The 18,867-nt window shown below is 41.4% G+C and overlaps 1 protein-coding gene across 1 annotated transcript; it reads right to left on the reverse strand.

Annotated features, from left to right (window-relative positions):
- Positions 1-765: 765 nt before the first annotated feature.
- On the reverse strand, positions 766-17,475 carry PDILT (protein disulfide isomerase like, testis expressed). The gene is made up of 11 exons (XM_058816304.1): positions 17,463-17,475; positions 16,215-16,421; positions 13,192-13,325; positions 11,317-11,454; positions 10,625-10,735; positions 9,527-9,652; positions 8,369-8,566; positions 7,006-7,126; positions 5,463-5,644; positions 2,811-2,900; positions 766-932 (listed from the first exon to the last, which is right to left on the reverse strand). The coding sequence occupies exons 1-11, from the start codon at positions 17,473-17,475 to the stop codon at positions 864-866; spliced, it is 1,389 nt and encodes a 462-aa protein (XP_058672287.1). The 3' UTR covers positions 766-863.
- Between the last annotated feature and the right edge of the window lie 1,392 nt (positions 17,476-18,867).

An 18,867-nucleotide genomic window follows, 5' to 3' on the forward strand; every position in this document is an offset into this window, starting at 1 on the left:
TCACCATTTTCCCCCTGCTTACATAAGAAAGTGATTATTAGCATTAACAATTTTGAAACAGACTTTGAACACCTGTTTCTGAAATGAAATTCTGATGTGTTCTTCCTTCCCTAATTGGGTAAGAAAAGGTTTCAAATTTTCAGAATAATTTCTGCTTTATCTGGTCCTTGCAGGAAGAAATTACTATTGTCCAGCAGTTTCACCTGTATCACTTCTTTAACATGTGGTTAAGGGACCTCACATAACTAGAATGTGAGTCATATTTGTGACTTTGTGTGTTAGCCACAGTATTTTTCTTACTGGAATTAAATTTGGTCTCTATTTCTGCATTTTTTACTACTTGATAATAAAAAAAATAATGAACTGTTCCTTGCTGCCCCTTTGGGCTCAACCCCTAGCTTCAATGACATTTTCTGGAGGTCACTCTAGGTATGCTTTTTGCAGTGTTAGACCCTTCTTTTTGGGAGCAGTTAATCCCCTTTGAAAACAAGAGGGCTGTTTTGGAGAGCAATCAGTTGAAATCTTGCTGCAGATCTTGTTCTGCAAAATAGTGTGGTTTTATGTCTTGGTCTGTTTGCCATGGCATACACACCTTTCTGAAGAGTAGTTTTCTTAATAATAAAGCAACTGTTTAAGCAAAATTGACAGTATTTTAAGAACCCCTGAGAACTGATCCCAGTAAAACTAGGAGTTGAATTGGATTCAGAAGAGAAGTCACACATAACAAGCCATGGAAACTAAATTCTTTACTTTTTATTTTTTTATTCAGCTCTGTATTTACTTGAGATGAGTCATTCTTCCATTGAGCTCCTTCCAGGAAGGATTCCCCACAATCCTGAGAATGTTTCTCTTTCTCTGAACTATTAAAGTTCTTTCTCTGTTATTACAGTTTCCTTTTGGCTGAAATCCTCTTTGATTCCTCCCAAAGGATCCTTTAAAAAAAGGAAATGCGAGAGGAAAATTGCTTATTACAAATGTTCACAAAGATTCTAGTAATACTTAATAAAAAAATAAAAATTTTTAAGATTATTTGAAATGCAGATTTTCATCTTTTCCAACTAAGGAACTTGAGGTCTTGTTAATGAGGTAGCAATAGTACAGCTGTTGCTAAAATGCACTTTGTTTTCAAACATTTTCACAGGTTTATGGCAAAGCTTAGATGGAGCTTTGTGTGAAGATTTAATATGAACTTAGAATACCACATGTGCTGATGGGCACAAGACTGTCTTTCTTTGGCAATTTCAAAAGAAACTCCCCTATTTATGTTGTTTGTGTGTTTGTCAAAGCCCTGAGGTGAGGATGAGGAATTACTTAAAGAGGGAAGTTCATATCAAGCACTGTACTGCAAATGGTCTAATATTGCAATCTTCTGGGAAAATGTGGCGGGTGTCAGGAAAGGGTGGAAAAAGTGAACAGATGAGAAAATAAAAATTACTTATTCCTTTTGCTACACAGAGCATGGTTTTGAGTGGTATTTTCTAAGCTGACTTTTTTATTTATTCTCTTATGGGAAATGAAGCATGGAGGAGTGATAGCAGAATATACAGAGCTCAAATATTGCATGTAAAAGCCTGTGTAGAACTCAACAGATCTGCTTGAAACACAGCACTAAGGAACATGCAAGAGGCAGACATCAGGTGTAGGCTTTGGGTATCGGAAAGCAGAATTTTGCAGTGGTTGGGTGTCTGGTCCTGCTCTGCAGCCTTCTGTGTCCCAGAACTAGTTCAGTCATCTCTCTCCAGCAGTAACTACATAATTATATTGAAGCACTGAATGCAGGAGAAAAATCAAAGCCTCTGCTGGAAATCAGTCTGCAAACTTAAAACTGTTTCTCCACCCACAGCCAGTTTTCCTACCAGCTGAAAAGAGTGTTAATAACAATTGCTAGCCTGTGGTCCCACTTCATTCTGGGCAGAAAGGGCCCAGGATTCTTACACTGGGTGGACAGTGTCTCCATTTACACATCAGGATTTGTCCTGTTCCCTGTAGTTCTGTGTGGAGCTCAGTCTCACTGCTCACTTACCACATGTCTTTTTGCAGTGAAGTGTCTGTGATTAAATAACAGGCAGCTGTGGGACAGCAAGCACTTCTCTGCTCTGATTTACAGTGCAGAAAAAAGGGTCAAGGAACTGGCAACAGTCACAACCAGACTGCCCAGAGAAGGGACATCCTGTGCTCTCAGCTGTGCCCTTGTTTTAGGAGGAAGAGAAGCTGCACTGAATGTAGCAGAATGAGGTGAGCAATGGGGATTTGAACAGCTCTGACTCTGACACAAAGCTGTGGCTTTGTTTTTTCCAGCTAAAATGGTGAGCAGGTGTTGCTGCACACCTGCCAGGGTGCAGGCTCCTTTGTGCTGGCTGCCAGGGCTGCTGTGTGACTCAGGGATGACACCAGCACTGGGGATGAGGCTTTGTGTGACAGCAACGGGGATGTGAGTGGGTGTGTGCCTGCCAGGCTGTGGTACATGCCTGCCCCTGCTGTGGGGATGGCACCAGCCATGAACGGGTCAGAACCACCCGAGCATTGGCACAGACAGGGACCAGCAGGGTGATGGGCTGGGATGGCACCAACCATGATTCAGTTGGCACAAACAGGGGACCGGGAGGGTGATGGGCTGGGATGGCACCAACCATGATTCACTTGGCACAAACAGGGGACCAGGAGGGTGATGGGCTGGGATGGCACCAACCATGATTCAGTTGGCACAAACAGGGGACCAGGAGGGTGATGGGCTGCAGCCAGCTCAGGGATGTCTCATAGCTGGGAACCTGCCTGGCTTACAGCAGATCGGGTCTGGATCAAGTTCCTACCTCCTCTCCTGCTTCTGCTTTCTTCTTTCTTTGTTCTTCTAAGAATTCAGAGAATGCCTCCAGTGTGTATTCCCCAGTATAGGCCACTTCCTGAAAAAGAATTAAAGTATGTAACTCTACACAAAATTCTGGAAATAATGGCAAAATGGGGTGGAGGATTTGGGTTCTTTAGACTGACCAAACTCTAGAATTTTGTGCTCAGTTAAGAAAGCAAGGACAGAGGCACAGCAGGTTCCAACATTATATGAAAACTGAGTGTAAAGAAGAATGTGTATATTCCTCAGAAGAAAAGGATTTTTATACTGAACAACCATTATTTTCTGGTATTAGTTTGGGATCCTGCAGCTACTGACATCAGTGGGTTTTTTTTGTGCTTAACAATAAACATTGGCAAGATATTCTGAAGAGCAGAGTCTTTTTAAGTGTCCAGCCATGCTATTCAAAACTGTTCAAAGATTTTGAAGGAAATTCAAATTCTGGAATAGTTTTGAAATGCACTGTTGCACAGCTTGAAAGAAGAGGATGCAGATGAACAGTGACATTAATTTTCTTATACTGCACCTTAAATTGAGGATTTCCTGAGGATTTTCTTCTGAGGAAGTTTAATGAAAGAAGTAGTTTCAGTGTGTCGAGGCACCATATTGTATTTTAAAGATTCCTCCCCAGAAAACCTTTGCTCTCTGGAAGTATAAGAGGGTTTTTGCACAAGTTTTTTTCTTAAAAGTTGTAGAAGTTCGTGTAAGTGACAGTGGGAATTGCCTGCTGTTATCTGAGTATTTAGAAATAGGTGGAGACCAATTCTCAGCTGGGTTAAGTTCCCTCCCACTGAGACCAATAATGTTGTGTTACTTTACAGTGGCCACTCTTACACCTGATTTGAGTTCAAAGGACTGTAATGAAAAAACCTCCACACTGGTGAGTTCACTAAAATGGTACATTTTTTATATACTAAAATTTTGGTATTTCCATTCCATTTTAATATAAAGTGTGGCAGCTTTGAAACTACTTTTTAATGGTTTTAATGTTTGTAAGTTTAAGTTTCTTGAGAAAGATTATTTTATTTCTCCAGAGGCAATTAACATTCTCAGCTGAGTCTTGATTTTACCAACTTTGATGATGGCTGGAACAGCATTTTATCTGAGCCTGAAGATCTGTAAAGCCAGAGAAGCAGCTGATTCCTGCAGTGGTTACTGGGGATAAGTGTTAACACTTTTCATTGCAGTAATCTGTGCATGGGAGTATGTAAAAGTTATTTTTCTCACCTAACCCATAGAAACAGACACCTGCAGGACCCTGCACTGCTAGCCAAGCGCAAGATGAAATCTCTGCACTTGAGGGAAGTAGTGCAAAAACATGGTGCACAAGGAAGAACTTGAGATTTCAAATAACCTTTAATTCCAGAGTATTTTTAATTATGACACAATCCCTTAATAGTTAATGAAAGTTAATGAAAGTAAACCAGTTTACTTTTTTGTTTTTGTATTTGATTTTTTTGCAAAATGACATTTATTTTGAGCATTTAAAGAGTTTCTGCTTTTCTGCTAGAAGACTAAACATTGTGTGAGTGTGCAGGACTGCAGTTCAATTCATCAGAAGTTGTGCATGCACATCTGAGAGGAATATCTCTCAGAGATTAAATGAGGACATGGGTAAATGTCTTAGAATTTAATTTAAGTTTACTACTAAGAAGAAAAATGAAAAGCTTAGTAATGCCTTAATTATAGTGGTATCTTTTTTTTTACTTCAGCAATATTTTCTTTTTAATTAGATAATCTACATAGATGGAGAATGTAGCTATTTAATACTTTTTTTGCCTCCACTTTCAGCAGCATTTTCTAATTATTGTGTAACACAGCTGATTGGTTAGGTAGCATACTGCAAAAATCATTGGTCTTGACAACAAATATTTATTACCAGTGGAGGCTGGGATACCAGAACAAAGTAAAATTACTGGCTTAAATGTATAGAGGAAAGGTTTTGATTTGAGTTTTGTGAAAATGTAGAGGAAAATAACAGGAGCAGTAGCAACATTTTAGAGACATTTATCATACATGCTCTGGAAATAACTGGCACAAGCAGTTCTTTGAGAGAACTTCTCTTGTCATGGTTTGAAGTAAAAAGGCACTGCAGTCATTGGGAGGTGTCTGTAAATTCACTCCAAGCTGAGAGTGTTGCCAGAACCCAACAGGCTGATTGGAGATGGTTAAGCAGCAGGATGTGGGGCCCTGAGGACTTGTAGTGCAAGGGAGTAAATGATACCTGACATGAGACAATAGAAGGGTTTCCCCATATATAGGTTGAGAAAATAGAAGGGTTTCTCTCATATATAGGATGAGGCAATAGAAAGGTTTCTTTCCCTCATATACAGGATGAGATAATAGAAGGGTTTCCCTCATATACAGGATGAGATAATAGAAGGGTTTCCCTCATATACAGGATGAGACAGTAGAAGGGTTTCCCTCATATACAGGATGAGACAGTAGAAGGGTTTCATCTCTAATTCCGGTTCTTGGCAGCAATGCCTACTCAGAAGCCAGTGCTGAGCAGAAATGACCAAATCTTTCCTAGTGGCAGGACTCCTTTCTCCCTGTGACACCTGTGCACAAGCCCCCTGCTTGCTGAGCCTCCCCAGTCTGCCCCAGAGGTTCTCACCTGGTGATGGGCCCCAGCAGGGAAGAGCGTGAAGAACGGGTAGCGGTCCAGAGCCACGGCCTGGATGTCGTTTGCTGTGACATCAGTCTTTGCAATCATTATGTCTTTGTGGCTTTCATATTGCTCTCCCAGCTTATCCCAGACTGGCAGGAGTTTTCTGCACTCATGGGACCAAGGGGCATCTGCAAATTTAAGAATAAAAGTATAAGGACACAGAAGTGCATGTGCTGGTGCAATCACTGGGACCTATCTCGCCCTTCAGGTTAGCAGGGTTTGTGGCAAATATCTGCTTGAAACCATTTGCCCTTCATGAATTTCACGTTTCCATGTGGTGACAACTAGTTATTCACTAACACATTTCTGATAGCAGTGCTGCTTTAGCTCTCTTTAGCCTCTTATGACTGTAACAAACACAGAACTTGACTTTGCTAGAGGGGTGTGCCACATAACCAGTGCAACTCACCTGAAGCCTTGCATCATTCCCATGTTGAAATACTTGTCAGAACTACAAAATACTTCCTGCATAGTAAAATGAACTGTGTTATGCTAATAAATAAACTACACTATGTTGGCTCTAGGAAGAGGAGTTTGAGTCACGGTGCTGTTTTGACTCAGCACTGCACTGATGCAGGTCACCAGAAAAGCAAACTGCTGAGAACCCAGTGTCCCTTTAAAAAGCTCACAACACAGTTGCAGTCGCTCAGTCAGGATAACAATGCTCACACTTGGTTCCCACAGAATTAAAATTTCAGGAGCACTTGACTGAATACAGTACATTCCCTGCCTTTCATTTCCAGAGGACTTGGTTCAGTTCTTGCTTAGCTCATTCAGTTTGTTCATGATACTGAAATGTAAAAATTACTCGTGTGAGTGACACAGCTGCAGCCAGGAAGGAGGGTGGCAGGAATGTCCTACCTTTAGGAATTTCTGGAATTGAGGGCAGTACAGCTAGTTGTCTGTACTGCTGTTAATGTTGTGTGTTTGTTTTACTGAAATTACTGAGGCACAAACTAATCCCTGCTGGCTGGTACAAGGATAGAGCAGAGGTTTCTTGCTGGAAAGAGTCATGTAAGGAAGCCACATCCCTTGCAGACAGAGAAGGAAAAAAGAGTTCCAATTTCCTAAACCACAATTCCTATCTGGGATTTAATCCTAGAGCATTATAAGCCGACAATCTCAGTTAACTCTCCCTCTGCCCTTGGAAGCCTGGCTCGTGCTGTGCAACACGTTTCCATCCTACACCACAACGTTCCAGTGTCCTGTTGTCTTTCAACACAGAGATTTCATATGGCCTTGACCAATATTTACTGAAGAGATCCAGTGCTACTCAGTGCAACACTAAGTCAGCAAAGGTATCACAGCATTTCCACAGATATGACACAAATTTTTCTTCAATTCTTTCCAGAAACACTAAAAATTCATTGAGGTCAGATTCTGTAAAGTGCAAAGATTAGTTTGGTATATAAGCATGAGCTTTGATTTTTTTCCTTCCAATTGATGATGTTATAGCAGTTTAAAATCTGAATTCAATGACAACACTTACAAAACATAACAAATACAGTCATGGTCTTATTGAAGATGACACTGTTGAAATTCTTCCCAACAAGCACTTTGACAGGCATCTTGTCCCAGTCTTGTGGAATTTCTTCACTAGGGAGATGTTGCTAAGCAGAAAAAGAAACATTGCTGTGAAAGTGCAGGGAATATTGAGAAACTGTACTCTGGCTCAAGTTAATGTGAGTCTGATGGGACATTACCTAATGTGCTCTGTTGCTGTCTGATGACTCTTTTCTATCATTACATCCTGGTCAGCCATGGTTCCGCCTTCTCTCCCTTGAGCAGGAGCTGGGATCTCACACCCCAGGGTGGTTGGTGCTCAGAACTATTTGTCCCTCTCTTGAATACAGACTCTGTAGCAGACTGTCTGAAAATGATTTTTGGAACACAGTTGTATTCCTCATCCTGAATTCTGTTCCAATGTTCAGAAGCTGGACTACTGAACAGTTTATGTGTTGTGGGCTTTCAAAAGTGATGTAAAACACACCAGGAAGTGTTCATTGCTGCTTAAATCTCTGCCTTCACCATCAGTCATGGTCTCCACATGACTTCTACAATTTACAGAGCAGGAGCTGGGAATTTCTCTTCTTTAACACCACGGCACAGTAACAGAAAGGCACATGTGCCCCATGGAAGCAGATCTTGGTAAGAAAGAGGCCACATGCCCTCTGCTTCCATCCTTCTGCTGCCTTCCAACACTAAATACAGGATCTACCTACTCACATTTCTTAAATTCTGCCTGCTCTCAGACTGCTTTATCTTGTCTCCCTGTAACTCACCCTGAGGAGCACTGAATAAGCACAGCATTTTAATGCATTTTTCACATGAGTGTGATGATGCCTCATTATGGCAACAAATGCTGTATTTACCATTGGGAATGATCCCCCTGGGAAAATTCACTTTGCTAAACTTGCTTTAAACAAATACCAAATGTTAATCCCCTCTGAAACCATCACTTTTTGATTTACTGGATTTTCCTATAACCTTAAAATCTGTTGCAATGATTGTTTGCATCTCTCCCCAGCAAGGAAATATCTCTATTATAGTATTGGAAAGATAGAGGCATAGGGATTTTTTAAACCACTCAAATAAAACAGCTGGCATCAGTTTAAATATTGGGCATAAATGACCAATCCAAGATTTACATTGGAGGACTTGTAGTCCACCTCAGTTGTTAAATACAGAGGAAGGCTCTGTCAACAGCTGTAGATGGTAGAGGGTGACAGTAGATTAATAAACCAGTGATCACAACAGGACACTGTTCTACTTTAAAGAGGGGGTGCTCTGCCAAGTTTTTGCTGTGTTTTAGCTGGTGCAGAAGAGACCTGTCTCATTAGTAAAGGACATACCTTTGCTTTTCCATGTAGGTAGCTCTGGCAGAAGTCTTTCAGGTTCTCCACAGTCACCTCATCTGCAGGCATTTTGTACCTGGCCTCGCTGGTGAGATTGAGGATCCTCACAGCAGGAACATCGATGTCCCTGATGCGGAAATACTCAAAAATCCGTCCATTCCTTGCTTCATCAGTATCCACCAAAACAAACAGCATCTGGTGATAAAGAGAGAATCATGCACCTGGTTGGGCCTTCCAGCTTTGGTTTAGCCATTATGGAGAAATGGACTGTGGAGCTTGGTAGTGGGGAAGGATCTAACCTTAAATTCAAGGAACTGTGTTGGATCATTTTTGGTCTCAGACCAAAACCCAAAAGCTCTGTGGATTTTATTACACCTTGAACCTAGTTAATAACAAATGCTAAAGCAGCCAAAAGTACTGAAGCTTTTCCCTCTGTCCCTTCACAGTGCTTTGCTATCACATCTTTCAGTAACACTTCTAAATTACCCCCCAAAGTGCTTATTACTCTTCTTCATAAATCTTAACAGGACAGAAGAGCTGAGACACCTGTAATCCATATGGATTTACCAATATGTGATATTTTACTACAAGATGAATTACTATTCTTCAGTGTCTCAGGTACCTGGAGCAGGAGTAGCACCACGGAAAACCAAAGTACTTGTGTATTGTGTATCCTGCCTATAACTGTGTCTATATCTGCAAACACGTGGCTGCAGGCAAGGCTATGCATATTGCACCTTGCAATATTCCACAGCTTTTGTAGCTCTGACCTTTTCTTTAGGCAATATTCTGAGATCCTTGTGTTATTTCCTGTTGGAGCCAGAAATTACCAGAATTTTGCTAAAACTATCTTTGGTTGGAAGATGCTCCCAGAAAATTATACTTGTAAAATCTGAAACAAGCTAATTTGGAGCAGCTGGAATTACTGCTCCTCTTTGTGGTCTTTGTGTTTTAAAAAAATCACTTCCAAGTGAAGTTTATCTTTCAGCTTGTCCTTAACAAATTCGGATAATTGTTAATGAAACTGTTTTTAAATGGTTGGTAGCGTTAGAAGATGGACTGACAGCAGTGTATTTTTACCAGTAATACTGGTGAGTGATTTTCCACTGATCTTTTGGCATTCCCATTTGCAAATCTGGATTCAGAGTTACAAACCTTTCCTCTGAATTGTGCAGCAGCAGACTGGTAGTTTTTGTAAATCTCATTGAATGTCTCCGAGTTCATTGGGGTGAACAGCAGGATGTGATTTTCAACAGGGACATCAAAAATCTTCACAGATGTCTGGGAAACAAAAGACTCAACATCTGCTCCACTCTTTGTAGGCAGAACAGTGAATCAGAGGCTCAGCATATCAGTATCCCCAGGCTCTGCTATTGCAAATTTTACTTTTTAACTCAGTTCTCAGTCATTTCCATAACCATTGGATTTTGTTTCATTGTTTTAAAGCAGATAAAGTAAGAAGAATCAGCAGCTGCTGAGAGGGTTTTTTTTTTCTGTTCCAGGAAAAACCTCATAGTTATTCACAGATTTTTACAGTCTGAAGGGACTGTGATCTTTAGTCTGATTTCCTGTATAAAACACAGAGAAGAATTGATGCTGAAAGTAAAAGGTGGTGTTACCCAGGGAGGCCCAGCTGCTGCAGCTGTGGGGCAAGACCTGGCTGGGCACTCCCTTCCCTTCTAGGTGGCATCAGCAGCTGGGATCTCCTTCCCTGCACAGGACCACCTTTCCTCATGCCACCCTACAATCAGAGGCAATGGGGTGTCCCCCAGGCAAGCAGGGATTTCCATGTCTTTCCATTCCTACCCACACTAGCAACAGTTTCTGCTGGTTTCTTTCCTTCTTGCCCTGGCCCAGAGCTCCCTGTGGCTGTGTTGGGGTGGAGTGTTTGGAGCAAGGATAAGGGGCTGACCTTCCAACCTCCCACCCCACTTCTCTGCTGCAGAAGCAGCCCAAGCCTTGTTGTTGGCCCCACAGGAGAGAGGTGTTTGCATGCTCAGAACTCACTGTTCCACCAGCCACTCTTCATCTTCTCTAGGGAAATACATCTTGCCAGAGAGAAGCATCATTTGGCCTGGGTTAGACCAAGGGCTGGGTTCTGCTGGCATTTTTAGATGTGTTTAAGAGTGGCCTTGTCAAGCGAGCAAAGACAATTCTCACTCCCTAAGGTGCAAAGTAGCTCTCTGGGTCTCTGTCTGCATGCATTTCTTTCTTTCTCCCATAGTTTTTGCTAACACAGTGAAATGCACATACCTCAATGTTATATTCAGTTACCAAATCCAAGGTAAAGGTTTTGATTATCCTTGTCAGGCCCAGTTTGCTCTGCCTACCATCTTCAAGCACTTCATTATGCACAGGTTTTCCCTGGACAAACAGTGAAGTTTGTGAGGTTGTTGGCCTTATCAACTATAGGAACAAAATGACAGGCTTTAAAAGTGATAGTTTTATGATCCTCAGCAACTGAAATTCCATAGCTTGTAAGATGAATGTCACAGCTAGATTGCAGAACAAGATTTCAGCTAAAATTCAAGGTACAGCTGACAGTTTTAATTTGTTCAGTAATGTTGACATACTGAAAGATCTTTTCCTACATCTGTACACATTATCTGTGAGATGCTCTCGCTCAGGAAATCATGGGTCTGACTACTACCTAGTCTAAATATTGCTGCTAGTCTCTGCAGTTTTGGTTTTGTTGTTGGCCACTTCTGTTGTGGACTGGAAGAAATATACTGGTCAAAAGCAACACACAAAAAAAGAGGTGAATGTCTGCAAATCTCACTGAACTTTGGCAGCAAATGTTGATTAGAATGCAGATTGGAAAGTAAAGCTTTTATATCCAGATCCTTAAGCATAAGATTTATATATAACCTGAAAAATTCCCAAAGTGCCTTTCCAGAGCCCACAGCTGTCACCACACCTTACCTGCTAGACTTTTGTACTCCTACCTCCTTAAACACAACGAGAGAGTTCCTTTGGACACCGTAGTTGGCACAGACCTCCTCACTGGCTGTCATCCCAAAAGGCATCTCTGGCACATCTCTGGCTGTCTCACAGAAAACTTCCACACTGTCACTGTGAAGTTCCTAGTCCCAGAAAGAGTATTTATTAAGACTTTACCCTACATCCTGCCAAGATGTGTATGAGTCAGAGCTCCAGGTGAAGCAGGCCCCTAAAACCTTGTGAAGTAAAGAGCCAAATGTAATTGTAAAGTGGATAAGGCTTCCCAGGATTACCTCTAAGGGGGATCCTAGGAGTGCTGAGACACAGCTTGTGCTGGCTGGCCTGGGTCAGCAGGGATGGTGAGGGGTCCCCTCTGTCCTCCCTGCCCTCCCCTGGCACTGCCACCCTCTGCAGAGCCTGGAGGGATGGTGCAGCTGCTGCCCTGCACAGCTGGCAGGAGGTGAGGGGTGACAGGAGGGCTCTCTGCTCTCCAGAGGAGCTGGCTGGCACATCTGGGGCTTTTCACTGAGTGCTCTTCAAGGCAGGGACCTTGACTTCTGCATCTGTCAAGCAGTCACTGTGCTGTCCACCCTCAAACTAATAGTAAATAAGCAGGATGAAAGGCAACAGCGCTTCCAGATTTGATCTAATCAATTATTTGATGCTAGATGAATAGTAATTTGTATGCTGAGACCTTCCAACACATCCTGGCACTCATATTTGTGAGCAATCTGTGAGTAATAGAAGCCCAAATACGGCTCCTAATTTCCTTGGACACTGTTTTGTTGGTTTTTACCCATTAAATTTCTGACATGCCCTAGCTCATGCTCATCTGTTGTCATTTCAGCCCTGAGCAAAGCCAGTGTCCAGTCAAACACATCTACAGGCAATATCTGCTATCAGGGTGGTTCAGGGAACTCTTTGGCATCACTGTGATAGAAAGAGCTTCTCAATTTCCCCCAGCGCTGGAAAACTGCCTCCCTTCCTTCCTAAAAGGCTGCAAGCAGATTGCTGCAAAGCAAAATTCTGGGCACTGAGCATCTTCACAGTTTGTCCTGCTATGTTCCATGTGCTCACCAGCTTTGTTACTATGGGGCAATTTGGTAATGAATCCTGTTTTCCATATCCACAGAACTTGGACTATCTGCTGTAGCCAGCACATTTGGGATATTATCAGTTCAGGTATGAGTCCAGACATTGTGCTTTAACTAGGCAGAGAGATAACAGAATAAAAGTCTCTTTAGTTAGAGAAAATCCTTGATTGAATTTCCAGATATTAAAGATCTCAAGGACACATTGAAAAAGCAGGGAAAAGCTGTTTCTATTTTACTCACTCTGACAGCATTTCTATTGACTGCTGATCACTAGCATTCAGCCCAAATCCTAAGAACCTTATTCTGCTCTGGAAATTGGTAGAATTTGCTTGAGAAAGGACTACATGTGTTGGATCATATACAGTGGTAATATTTTCTGACTTCCCATCAATGCAGATTTGGCCTTCTTCACATCAGGAAAATTTGGGGGAGTTTGGCAGAAAGCCTTTCTCTGAGGATACAGGAAACGCTGCTGTGACCAGCCAGGGCTGTGCAGACACTGCTGGAGCACCCTGCTCTCAGAAGCAGATCTCAGGGTCTCTGTGCCCAGGTACTGGTTAAGGAAATGTGCTGTGGTGTAAAATTTCCTAATTTCTGCCTCTGCTTGTCTAAAAGTGTGAAAAAATAGATAGAGACTGTTAATTTTTTCAAATGTAGACAAACTGAGGGTCTGCATTTTTCTGGTGAGTTCTTGGTCTTTTGGATGTGTGGGCTCTGGTGGTGATAGCAAGCAGTGTATCCCAAAGCTGGAACAGAACCAGCCTTTTGAGTTTTCCAGATAATTACCCTAAAGAAGCCAATCACTGCTAAATCACCAGCTTTTATGATGGCTTCAGCCTGATCAGTAGAGTTGATTAAAACAGTGCTAGGTCCTGTTCTTCTTTTTACCCACGTAATAAAGGCTGAGGCTTTTCTGACTCCTGTGGAAGGAAAAGAGAGTTAAAATGAAAATCAAAATGAATGGCAGAAATTTCTGTGCAATCAGAACAGAGGCAGTGGAGGTGCAGAGGGATGCTGAATACAAATGGACTCGGGCTCCTTAGGACTGAGGTCCAAGCTGACTGAGGGGGGTTTGAGGTATCCAAGTTCAGCCTCAGGTTCTGGCCTCCATTTAAACTATTGTGACTCTAGAAGACCAAGAGTGGATCAGCACAGCTTTTTCTGAGACCTCTGCAAATGGTTTTATGTCCAGTTAAATGATTAATCACACATGGAGAGGAGAGATGTGGAAATTCAGACAGGTAGGAAACCTGTCCTGCAAGATTTCATGTGTCCCAAAATCACAGTGAGCTATAAAGTGCTATCGACCTAAGGTTTAATCCAGAATGACTTCAAACCAATTGCAGATTTTATTGAACTGTTTGTTCAATTACATTAGGTGCCAAAATTGTTCCTTTGATGCTGCAGGAGGGATCTGATAGGCACAGAGACGTGCTAAAATTCCTCTGTGGGCCCATAGCATCACTTCAGTTTAGACATAAGAAACAAAACTGAAGTGTCAAACTTGTCATTTAGTTCTGGATTGTTCCATCTTTTGGCTTCCAAATTACTACTACCAGTTTTACTGAGATTATAGTCAGTCTGTTTATTTGGTAAATTGTCCTAAGCTTTCAGAAGTTTTAAAATATTGAGTCTCTTTAAAAATTACATTTTTAAGCTATCGTGTTTTCAGAGGAATTTGAGGTAACAAACTGAGGCTCAGGCCATTAAAATCTTAGCCCTTTCATCTCTGTATGACAGACAGGCTTGTTGCACCAGAGTAAGGGTTAATTAAAATCATACATTAAAAAGAAAAAGTTAAGTGTTAGAGTCGAGATGTATGGTACAAGTGGATTATCAGAGGTGCAAGTCCTGCTACTGTGCATTTTAGCAGTCTGACAAGACCAAAATTGAGTCAGACTCTTTTACTGCCACAATTTTGCAGCAGACAGCACTGCAACTAGTTTAAAATACTTCCTTTTTTTTTAAAGTGAAGCAGGCAGTCATCTGCTCTGGAGTATACAGGCTGCAGAACAAAGTGCAGAGCAATATCTAGTGGCCACATCGTGCTTCACTTCTGCTGTCCAAAGGCAGAATCAAGGTCTTGTCACTCATGTCAGTGCTGTAGCCCCTAAGCATATTTTCTGTGTGGTTAATCTTTCTATTCAGTTCCTTTACTCAGCCTGTGGACTGGCCAATTTCTGACCTTGCAGTTCTAACTGATGATTTCACAAAGCCTAGAATTTGGCTTTCATGTTATGTCCATTGCCAGGGTCACCATTCAAAAATTCCATCTTCCATAAAGAGTTTAATTTATTAATTTATTTAAGCGAGGTCTGCAGGTTTTTTGTGCCATGAAGTTTGTACCAAGTCCTGTATGAGAAGTCACTGGGTGGCCAGTGCACATTTCCAGTTGCCAGTGCTCAGTGGCTAAAAAGCCAAACATGTACATTTTTGTTTTACTGTGTAAAACATGTTTTACTCAGTGTTGCACATAAGCATTTACCAGTGAACAAAATGTAATTTAAGCCATTGTTGGTGGCACATGTGCTCCAAATGATTGGTGCTGTCTGCCTTCGAAAAAGCACAGAGCAGCAGCCAGTTTCCCAATTCCTGCATCTTGCTAGAAAGTGTGCCTGAAATAGCAGCTCTGCTGCAGGGCAGCTGTGTGTGTGTGTTACAATTCTCTGTTCTCACTGTTTCACACCAGAAAATCTGCCAGGTTCACCAGTTTAAGAGAGGTTTTCTTGTCAATGCTGTAGATTTACTCAGAGGCTGAAGGTGGGGGTTTTGCTTTCAAGCAGCTCTAATACAGGTTCAGAGTGGCACATCACGCTCTCGGTGGCATTTGTGCAGAGGCTGCTGTTTGCACAAGTCTGGGTGCTGGGAACTTGGCGAGAAATCCAATAGCAAGGAGGAGCAAGTTGCTCAAAATACTGAGATCAGGTTTCAGCAGGAGCCACTGGGGGCTCAGCAGTTAAAGATATCTTAGCACTGGGTTGTGTACAAGTTCAGGAGGTAAACTTTGAGTTCCTTTTTTTGTTTGTTGTATTAAACTTGTGACTCACCTGTATGTGCTCAGAGTACACCAACAGGTGCTTGGCCAAGTCAAGCAATTTTTATCACCTTTGTAAAAGTTCATCATTTTATGAAAAATGTAACCTTTCTTGTATGTACTCAAAGTGAACAAAAATGTTTAATAAGACCTGGATTTCTGGGATTGCTCAAGTCTGTGGTTGCCTTTGCTTAATAACTTTCTGTAAAATACTTCAAATTATTCCATGTTTTATTCTAAGCCACATATGAGCTCCCTCTGATGGCTAAATGGCAAAATTATTTTCCTTAGCTTAGGAAGTGGATCTGTATGTTAAGGACCCAGTGAATTCCCAGTTCTTTGTTAGATGAAGTGTTGCTCCAGCTTGTTTCTGTAGGCACACTGCCCATGGGAATTGTAGTGGACCAGCAGAGTAATGGAGCAGTTTAGGGACCCAGTTCTTGTTTGGCATAAGTCATTAATGTTTATTGTAATAACTGGGAGTCAGTTGTCTTGTTGGGGTGATTCTGTAGTTGGTGGAAGAAAACCAGTAATTAATTGGACTGTGTGAACTTGATAGAGAGAAGATACTCAGTTATGCCCTTGGAAGATGAATTCAGATTCAAGTTCCTGTATTGGTACAGAAGCAATTGCATATTTAACACCATGGGCAAAACCAGCTTCCCACCTTGTGTATTTTTATCTGAGCATCTATATTTTTCTTCTCAGCAGGGTAATAGATGGGTACACCCTGTCATTACAGATCATTATCTTATCAGTGCATGAGACAGTTTACCTTTGCAGTCTATGGGATCTTCCCTGCTGCCATTCACAAAAAATTTCACAGTAGGAAAGGCTTGAATATTAAATTCTTTTCTCAAGTCGTGTTGGTGTGTCACATCAATTTTGCCAAACTGGATTCTTGGAGCTTCTTTTTTAAGCTGTCGTGCAGCCTCAGCAAATTCTTCAGATAAATTCTGAGAAGACTGAGATAAAGTAACATCTGGAAAAAGCCAATCAAAAGCAAATGGGTTACATAAGCCACAGTGTGAAGCTTTCTAGTGGAGGCTGTTGTGTCAAGTGGCAGCTAGAGGGTTTGAATAAGGTCTTCTATGACTCAGAAGTAAATGAGGGATTATATTTACTTTCTTTGTATTGATGCTGGTTTTTCACTACTCCATATGTCCTTGAACCAACCACCTTGAACAACCAGCAACATTTCAATATTCTTCTGTTGGGAAAATATGTGGAGCAATTAAAAAGTAATTTGACTGACTATGCTGGCTAGGAGTTTAACAGAGGTGAAGGATAGAGTTAAATATTGCTCACATTAGGACTCTGTGATCAGCACTTCACTGAGGCAAGCTTTTGTAATGCAGAAAGCACTTTACCAGATGAGAGATGGAGGAGGGAAAGAGAGGAGCAGAGTGTGGTGTTTGAAAGGTGTTTGAAACATTTTTCACAAACACATGTTTGAAAGGACAGGTATTCCTCATGCTGTCCTGTGTGCCAGCCCTTCTCCAGCTCACATGGCAGCTGTGTCTTTGGTGGAAGGAGAGGGGACATCCTAGGCTGGCACTGGAGCTGTAAAGTTACATTAACATTAATAAAGGGCAAGAGAAAGAAACCAGGCACACAGACTGCTCTGCATTCCAAGACAAGTAACAGATAAAGGCCTGGAGCTTTGTATTTTTGCAATTTGGGATGAAAAACCCAAATTTTGATTGAAATTGAGATACTCTGTCTTGTTAATTTTTTTTATTATAAAGAAAAAAACATTTCTTTAGATTATGCACATAAAATTTTTTGTTTCTTCAATATACTTTGCAAATAGGAAAAGATGAAGAACATGCAGTTAAACTTGGTTTCACAAAATTGTTTGTTCTTTTGTGTATATAGGGGTGGTTTTGTGTATACACATGTTCAGATATATAACTGCACAAGCACATACACAAACACCAAAGGTGTTTTGTTACATAAATGTAACAAAACAACTGTATTTTGTTCTTTCACAAAATAGCAGATGCACTTCCCTAGAACATACCTTGTGAAGACATTGCCCAATGTGGTTATAACCAAAAAGTAAACGGACATTTCTGTAAGAGTTCTAATACATGAAAGACAAATCCATATTCTAACTCAGTGCTGAGTTACATTCCTTGCATTATTCATCATTATCCTTGCTCTGAATCCCAGCCATCAGTCATTTTCTTCCACCTCACTGTTGCAGCAATGTGAAGATTAGCATCAAATAATGCTATTTTCTCCAAATATTGAAGTGATAGTGCCAGGCCCTTCCACATCCAGTCACAGACAGACCCATCTTGGCAGAGGCTCACAGAACCCTGACTGGCAGAGCTGCTCCAGCTGCTAATATGCCAGAGGGTTCCTGTTACCAGAACAAAACTTAGAGTCTGCTCAGGGGATGCTCAGACACCATGTGATGGAGAGAAGGTGCTTCTCTAAATAAAGCAAATAAGCCTGAAGACAGCAGTCCAAGCCCAAGTTGTGTTCTAATTGCTTCTAAAATTAGTGTTTCATCAAATAAGCTTATTATGATTTTTCAAAGAAATTTTACCCAAACTTTAATTTTCTATTTCCATTTGATAAAAATGGTCTTGTGAACCTTTCCCTCAGCAGGACTGTAATTTGTTATCTCCTAGCACTAAAAAAAGGGGAGGAAAAGTATCTCCAGTTGTACCTGAGTATGCCGTAGAGACAACAGCAGAAAACCTGCAATTATGACCTGTCAATGTAAGAAATTGCATGTCTACCCTATAAAAATACTGCTGCTTCTAGGGACACTGAGTGTTGAGCCTTTATGAAGTATTTTTGCAGAAAATGACTGCAAAGGTGGGCTATTCAATAAGACATGGAGCACTTGCAGTGCAGTTTGAGAGTGCTGATACACAGAGACTGCAGGTGGCAGGGCTGGCCCAGAACAGTCGCTGGGCTCTCCCCCAGGGAGGGTGCGTGGCCCTGGACAGAGTGGAGTTGGAGCAGTAAACCCCACAGCAAACCAGGATCCAGCAGCTTTCTGCTAATTCTAGGTCAGTGTTTTACACCAGAGGCAATTTCAGTACAATGATTTTTTTTTCCCCAATAACCTGAGGTTGCACAGCTGTTTTACCACAGCTGGGAAAGTGGAAGCTGAAATGCTTTTTGCACCGTGAAATAAGAAGGGGCAGAAGAAACTGTTGGTGAACTCTAGAGAGAGAGTCTGAAATTTTACTAACATAAAAAAAATATTAAGCTTAGACATTAGACATTTAGGATGATTGTCTGGGGGGAAGAGAGCGTAGGATCCATTTTTCTCTGAAATATTTTTATTCCAAACAGATATTTTAGGATGCTAGTGATCTCTTTTCACTGAATGGCCTGAGTAGTCAGAGTTGCAGCTAACTAGAATGTAAGCAGCATGTTAGATAATGAGAGTTGCTAGAGTTGGC

This window comes from Ammospiza caudacuta, chromosome 17 (genome assembly GCF_027887145.1).
Source record: "Ammospiza caudacuta isolate bAmmCau1 chromosome 17, bAmmCau1.pri, whole genome shotgun sequence".
Classification (NCBI taxonomy): Eukaryota; Metazoa; Chordata; class Aves; order Passeriformes; family Passerellidae; genus Ammospiza; species Ammospiza caudacuta.

Bases quoted from the DNA above. Each gene is read 5' to 3' on its own strand.
- PDILT (XM_058816304.1), bottom strand. The intron at 7,127-8,368 runs GTATGTCCTTTA...TTTTCTGCTTAG, and splicing joins ACCTACATGGAAAAGCAAAG to CAACATCTCCCTAGTGAAGA. The intron at 933-2,810 runs GTAGGAACTTGA...CTTTTTTTAAAG, and splicing joins AAGCAGAAGCAGGAGAGGAG to GATCCTTTGGGAGGAATCAA.